The sequence below is a fragment of the Monopterus albus genome, unplaced genomic scaffold (assembly GCF_001952655.1).
Source record: "Monopterus albus unplaced genomic scaffold, M_albus_1.0 scaffold531.1, whole genome shotgun sequence".
Taxonomy (NCBI): Eukaryota; Metazoa; Chordata; class Actinopteri; order Synbranchiformes; family Synbranchidae; genus Monopterus; species Monopterus albus.
In genome coordinates, this window is record NW_018128411.1 from 261555 (window position 1) to 269437 (window position 7883).

Here is a 7883-nt window from a genome sequence, read left to right on the forward strand (position 1 = left end):
GGTATCTGGTGTCTTTTGTTGGCCACAAAACAGCTGCAGCTAACATACAGTTAATGGGAATAAAAAAGAAATTTAAAAAGTACACAACATTTAGCAAAGAGAGAAATATTGTAACAACTTATTAAAAGATTATACCTGAATACCGCGGGTTGGCCACCCCGGGTCTAGTGGCTAGGATTCAGCACTCTCACCGCTGCGGCCCGGGTACGATTCCTGGTCAGGGAATGTGGCTTCAGGCGCTACAGTTCCCTAGAATATCCTACACTTATAGCGCTACAGCTTGATTCAGGGTCTTCCTTTATCATGTCCCAGTTGCTCTAAAACTTACCGAGCATCATTATATAGAATATGGAAAGATTTCACCATTCACCTGCTTTAGCTCAGCAAACAGGAAAGATTTTCACATTAGATCAAACAATTTCTGAGGAGGTCACTGTACCATCATGCATTTACTGTGAATTCAACCTGGATCCACTGCTTGGAAAACACCTTTGCTCAACGCTATAGCTTAATAAGACAGAAATAAAAAAAACTGCTTGGTTTGAGGTTTTAATCTGCACAGTCCATACCAATTCCGACCTCCCAGCAGCATGTCTCGTCAGAACAGCACTGTGTCAGCAGGAGGACAGCATGGTCGTCGCCAGGCTGACCTACAGCAGAAATGTACTAGATAAATTATGTATGGATTAATTCATTTTATTAATATCTCCTTTTTGCTACAAAGGACTGGGGGGTTAAACCTACAAAGCTCACAGTGACACCTGGAGGCTGATCCTTCAGAAGAGATTCAAATAAAACGTTTCCAACACATAAATAGGGTACAAGATGATCCCCCTGATTTACAGAGCTGTCTTTAGCAATTCCACTTCAATTGCAGCAAAGAAACAAACCATCTCCAGTCATAAAAAGAGGTCCAGGGATGACGTGCGAGTCTTAGAGACAGGGTGGGTCAACATATTTGGTAACTGGCCACTAAGCTAGCTAAAGGGGTCCGAGATGACGTGTGAGTCTCAGAGACATATTTGGTAACCGGCCAGTAAGCTAGCTAAGGTACACATTCATGTGTACATACAGTACATGTGCTTACTTTTCTTTGTATGTTTTGTAGTGACAGGCGATGTTGTTGCGGTCAATTCAGTGAAGTTTGCACTGCAGATGTTGCATACTGCTGTTCTCTTCTTACTACCGTCATCAAAAACCAATGATTACCTTCCTCCTTATTTATACCTCTGGCAGACGCTCCGTCATTGCCGGAGCATTAACTTGCATACCCCGTAACAGCCCTATATTTGTGGTATGTATCGTACGTCATTTTGTTTTCCATGCTGACAGTTCCTGTGCTGTGGATCTCATTTTGTATGTTGGTTACTTGTTTTGTGTTACACGTCTCTAGATGTCCACGCTGACAATTCCTGTGCTGTGGGTCTCCTTTTCGTTCGCCAGTCCTCCTGGTTGGTTTAACTATTCACCTGTCCGTCCTGATCCTCCTACTCTCCTGGTTCCTACCGTTGTTCTGCATTACTCACCTGTTCGTCCTGGTCTCCTCCACCATCTCTGCCCTACTTTGCTGTTATATGTACATGGACTATGATACGTGTTTTTTTTTTTGTTACTTTGTATTTTCCCTATTAAACCACCTTTTGTACTAGCAACTGGGTAAGCAATCTTGAGTCCTACCTCAGTTCTCCCTCACCCTCCTAGTGAGGGGGACTAAACCATAACAAAGAGATTCAAATAAAAAGTTTCCAACACATAAATAGGCTACAAGATGATCCACCTGATTTACAGAGCTGTCTTTAGCAATTCCACTTCAATTGCAGCAAAGAAATAAACCATCTCCACTTGTAAAAAAGAGGTCCAGGGATGATGCGTGAGCCTCTGAGACAGGGTAGGTCAACATATTTGGTAACTTCCACCTGCCCAGGGTCTGTCCTGGTCCTGGCTTGTATGGTACCCACCCCTTTTTGGTCAGGGTACTGTCACCCCGTTGGCTGTTGTTGCTTCCTGGTTTCAGGCTTTTTTTGTCAAGCTTTCTCTTTGCCCTGCCTGGCTGCATCTGGAGCCAACTGAATCCAGTGACCAGGCTGCTTTATAGGCTGGCTTCACAAGTCAGTCACCATTGGTCTTGGTCATGCTGTCAAGACTTTGGATTATGCTCCTGTTTTTGGGACTTCCCTTTAGGTTGTCTTAGTTTTGTATTCCAGGACTCAAACAGATGGTTTTGCCAGCCCCAAGCTGTGATTTTTGTTTTGTAAGTTTACATGTGTTACAAGGCTCTAAGTGACTGAGCTTGTTGAAAACAGTTTTCAAAGACAACAAGAAACTTCCAGCCTCTGCTTTCAATATACAGAAGTAGTAACTTCTAACAGCCCTAACACTTTCATACTGTGCTGGAAATGAAAGACAGAGTCACCAGCTGTGATCATTTGGCAATGTCTATCTAGTCATTTAATTTTTAACACAATGCAGCACAACATAATCACTATTAATAGTGAATCAACAATAATACACACCATTTATTTAGTTAGTTCAGTTGCTCTCATAACTTAATAAAAGCTCTTGATTGCAGTACAGTTAAAGCAAAGTCACAGCAGTCCTTGAGCAAAGCACATGTACAGGCCTACTTGGGTTGCTGCTTACATTAACATTAAAAGATTCAGATTAATTTTGAGCATCTTTACAATTGCAGGCACATTGTTATTAAGATTTGTAATAAATATTACCTCAGTCTACAGATACAATGTTGCACATGTTAAAACTATTTAGCTGTCACTAATTATTCATAACATCTCTTATAAAATGTGTTTGCTCAGTAGTTTTGAATAGTGCTCAGGGTGATGTCGTTTAAGGTAAACATTCATTTTTCCTTCAACTCGATGATCTCCAGTCAGACCTGTAACAAAGAAAAAATATTCATTACTTTCAAGAGAAGTAGAGTACTGACCAGAAAATTAATATCCTATCTAATAAACATAATACATGACACTGAATACTTTACATGGTTGAGCAGTCTGACAGGTTTGAGCTCACCCAGCTTTTCAGCTGTTGTTTCAATCTTCCCCAGAGCAGACTGCATGTCCTCTATCTCTGGTAAGAGCACTTCTACCTCTCCCACACAGTAGCCAAAGTCAGCTTGGTCCAGATCTATCTGCACTCCCTCCTCCTCTAAAGTGAATGTCTGCCGTGTTGTTGTAAACTCTGCAAAGCATACCAGATTCATTTTGCTGAACCAAGACTCATCCTGCTGTAAGGAGCTTGTCTCTGTGTCTCTGCGCTCATGAACATCTTTGACAACCTCTTTAACTCTCAGCTGAATTTGAGAGAGGTTGATTATCTCCTTGTAGTGAGTACACAGCGCTGCAGCTTTACATGGTTCCCCGACTGTCTCTCCACTGCTGCTGACTGCTGCCATTGGACACTTGAGCTCCCAGCATCCTTTACGTTTACGCAGCCACATGTCGCTTAAAGTCAGGTGAAATTGGGGGGTGTCAAAGTATTGGTCGTGAAACTGATGCTGACCAACACACTTTGCTGAGGAAGAGCAGCTGGAGGGGAAGAGAGAAAGATGTTTTTCAGACATGGATGGATAAATAAATAAAAACATTAACAAGGCTGATACCGGTAAACAAACTTATTAACAAGAGAAAATGGCCAGCGTCATTACAGTTAGAAATTAGTGGAATTAAATGTCGGAAAAGCCTTTTAGTGACAATTTGTAAGTTGATGAGAGATCACAGCAAGGATGTGTCTAGAAATTTTTTAGTGAGGGGGCTATACTAGTGTACAAACTCAAAGACAGTGGGCAAATTAGGGAAATTGGTAAAAAGGTGTTACTTCCACATTCAAACCCCTGCTTGTAAGAGATAATAAACTGTATGTTATATTACAATGAAAGTCTTTGTTCACTTTAAGAAATGTGCACACTTTTGGCACAAGTCTGTGTATATTAGGGTGGCCCAAAATCCCCAAATCCAAAATTCTTTGAGTCACAGTAAAATATTATACAAATTACTGAAGAGAATTCATGGATAAAAGTTTACTTGCCTAGTCCCAAATTTAGGGGTCCACCCAAAAATGCTTCTAAACAAAGCCCAATTAAACCACTTATGTGCAGTTTGACATGAAATCAGTAACCAAACAGTCATTATACATACGCTTCACCCACTTCAAACCCCCCCCAAATTGTCCCCGATGGTTAGAGCCATCGGTTGATTTGGCACCATAGATGGCTGCGATCGGAAACAAATTCCTTGTGTGTAATATACTTGGCGAATAAGGGTGATTATCCTTATTATCATGTCCTTGACAGCAACACTGAATTGAATATTATAGAAATGCCATCATATGGTTAAATTTAATGTATATATGGTTGTATTATATGAAACTTATAATTACTATATATAATGTACAATATTACATACAGTATATCAAGTATGGAAACAATGTGACAGTATGTTAAGAAATTCATTCAAATAGTTACTGAGCATGTGACAGCTGTCTTCACATCATCCAGGATTAGAAAGATGGAGACTGTAGTGCTACTGGTGTCAAAGGTCACTGTCTTAAATGGGCAGTTACTGCAATATGACAGGGTGGACAGTAGATTCTTGGACATATTTAAATACTCATATTATGATGAAAATTGGAAAATGAGCAAAAAATGTTGAAGAATGTTTAAAAAATTTTGTATTATGTTCATAAAATATGCACTGGCTCACTTTGGAGGTGCATTCTGAGAGCTAAATTTCACCACCCCATCAGGAGAGTGTGTATGCGCAGAGCAGTTGCCAGTTACTGCTTAAATATCTGCATCCTCTAAACAAAGAAAATGCAGTGCAAAAACAAAGAAGGATGGTCCATGTCAACTCCGGAGGCTAAGCTTGGTAATGGTTAAGGAAAGTATGGGGTGTACTGCTTGTTCAATTCTGATAGTGGAAAGGCAGCATATCAGTTTAGGCGTCTTGATTCTTTGTGGCCGGGGGAGGGGGGGTTCATGCCTGTGCCCAGGGGTGCATTATGTTATAATCCATCGATGACATTTTGAGGTCTGTGTTTTACTAAATATTGGAAGGAACAAATCAAATTTCTTTCAGGTGCTGTTCATTAGTGTTTCGTACTTTTGAGGGAAGTTGATATCCATCCCCTGCAGCAATGATCTCATATTATTATTTATAATGATAATGATTCATTTCAGCATTCACTCTAAATTATGAGTAAACGTATAACAGATAAATTAAAACACATACCCCCAATCTCCTCCAGTGTTTTCAGAGTTTCAGCATTGAATAAAAACTTTCTCTCCACTTCTACGCTCATCTGTAATGACATGAGAGTTTCATCAGCAAGCATGAGAGTTTCATCTAAGATTGCAGGTCCAGCAAAATAACTTTAATTTAAAATGCATATAAGTTCACTCATAGTCCCAAGTACTGCAGTCTGGAGCGGGGGAGCAGAGGGTGCAGCCACCCTGTGCCCACGGTTACAAAGGGGCCCACCTACTGGCCCAATCTGCCTGACTGGGCTTACTGTCTGTTTGTGTGTTTTGATTGTGGTAAAATAAAAAAAAGTCAGCCTCAAACCATGTCTGTGTCTTCTGCAGAGCAGACAAGTGCTGAGGAGTTCTTGATTTATGTAGCAAACAGCACCAGCAGGGACGGTGTGGCCTGTGTGGTATAGTCGTTGATTTCACACCCTTAGTACCCCCTTAACAGAGCCCCTGCACTTTGAGTCAGTTTGGCTGCTGGCATCATATCAACATGTCTGCTGTTTTCCATTTTTTTTTGAGGGAACAATGAAAGTGACTCCAGCTTCCTCGCGCTGTCCAAAGACATGCGGCTTACGTTGATTGGTGACTCTAAATTGCCCGTAGGAGTGAATGTGTGTGTGTGGTTGTTCGTCTGCGTCTTAGCCCTGCGATGGACTGGCGTTCTGTCCAGGGTGTACCCTGCCTTTCGTCCGATGCCGGCTGGGATTTCACCAACGGTGAAATGGCGGAAAAGGGCATGTATATATGGGGAGCTAAACTGGGGGTTAATGAGTGACAGATGGAATGAAAAGTGGCTGATTAGGTGCTGTGACAGAACGGCAGGGAGAGACAGGGAAAAACTAAACACAAATACAGGAAGCATAGTCCAAACCATGACATCCATGTTAAAATGGCCAACTTTGCAGCAGAAAACAATGTTTAAAGCCTGGTACAAAAAAACAGTTCTGGTCTCTATAGGTATCTTCCCCTTTCATCCCACTGTATGTGGGATGAATTGTTTTATAACTCACCCCTTTAATATATATTGAGACTAAAAGTTACACATAATTAAAGACTTGGCCACTTTGAGTGACAGGTGGGAGGGTCCTGCCATAGGTGGCTGACCGCCAGCTGTCTAGAGCACTCCAGCTAAGCTCTGCCTCTTTGCCCATTTTGGATCAGACCTAGCAGGCAGAGTGACGCGCTACCAATATGGCAACGGTCAGACTTGAGCTTCAAAAAAAAAATTCAGAAAACTAATATGTGATGTCACAGTAGGTTTGTCCAATTTTTATATACAATCAATGGATTTAACAGAAACATTTTGCATTATAACAACGTACTCTGCACATTTTATGAGATACTTTCACATTAAAACATATTTTTCATGTTATTACAACACACTATATTTTCCTGTTATAAGACTTAGGCTATGTTGTCATTCTATCATATCCTGCTGGGATACCATTCATTCATTTTCTACCGCTTAGTCACTGAACGGGGTCACGGCGGGGGCCGGAGCCAATCCTGGCCAGCAATCGGGCGAAGGCGGGGTACACCCTGGACAGGTTGCCAATCCATCGCAGGGCTAACACATAGATGAACAACCACACACACGCACACGCACTCCTATGGGCAATTTAGAGACACCAATCAACCTAAGCTGCATGTCTTTGGACTGTAGGAGGAAGCCGGAGTACCTGGAGAGAACCCACGCAAGCACGGGGAGAACATGCAAACTCCACACAGAAAGGTCCCAGGTGTGGCCCGAACCCGGAACCTTCTCGCTGTGAGACAACAGTGCTAACCACTGTGCTGCAGAATGAGTACCATAATAAGGTGAATTCTGCACAGCGTGGAATGATTGCAGTGTGTTCACAATGACTCTAAACAGCTCTTTTAGTTCAGCAGCCTCTCGGTCATCAACAACTCCCATAACAATTTTCCACAGAGTGCAGCATTGCACTTGAGAGGTGCGCTCCAGCCACTCTTTGAGAGTCACCGATCTGATACTTAAATCCACGCACAATAAAAAGTCCACAAATTAACACATGAATGCAGCTCATGAGCCATGATAAATCAAATAATTAAAATAAAGATAAAACGTGAGCAAAATTGTTTAAAAAAATGTATGCACAGTGTGTCTGCAGAGGCCACTGATTATGAATAAAACTACTAGAATTTTTTTTTTATAATTGCCTCCATTTAAACTTGCTACAAAATTCAGTCTACATTCCCAGAGGGGAGAGAGTGGTGATTGGGGCAGACTTCAACGGGCACGTTGGTGAGGGGAACAAAGGTGATGAGGAGGTGATGGGCAGGTTTGGTGTTAAGGGAAGGAATCTAGAAGGACAGATGGTGGTTGACTTTGCTAAGAGGATGGAAATGGCTGTAGTTAACACCTATTTCCAGAAGAGTGAGGAACATACAGTTACATATAAGAGTGTAGGTAGGAGTATGCAGGTAGACTACACTCTATGTAGACGAGGCAATCTGAGAGATTAGTGACTGCAAAGCGGTGGTAGGAGAAAGTGTAGCCAGACAGCATCAGATGGTGGTGTGTAGGATGACTCTGGTGGTCAGGAAGAAGAGGAGAGGAAAGACAGAAAAGAAGACCAAGTGGTGGAAGTTGCAAAAG

At 41.8% G+C, this 7883-nt stretch overlaps 1 protein-coding gene across 3 annotated transcripts in view; it reads right to left on the reverse strand.

Annotated features, from left to right (window-relative positions):
- Positions 1–2429: 2429 nt before the first annotated feature.
- thtpa (thiamine triphosphatase) overlaps positions 2430–7883 on the reverse strand; it is a 9637-nt gene continuing 4183 nt past the window's right edge. For 2 of the 3 annotated variants that reach the window (XM_020588349.1, XM_020588350.1), the window contains exons 2-4: positions 5247–5316; positions 3031–3531; positions 2430–2893 (exon numbers count right to left, since the gene is read on the reverse strand). In XM_020588349.1, coding sequence (XP_020444005.1) covers positions 2793–2893; positions 3031–3531; positions 5247–5316 — 672 coding nt within the window. In that variant the 3' untranslated portion in view covers positions 2430–2792. Of the gene's footprint in view, positions 2894–3030; positions 3532–5246; positions 5329–7883 lie in introns of those variants that run through there. The other variant, XM_020588348.1, reaches the window with a different exon arrangement.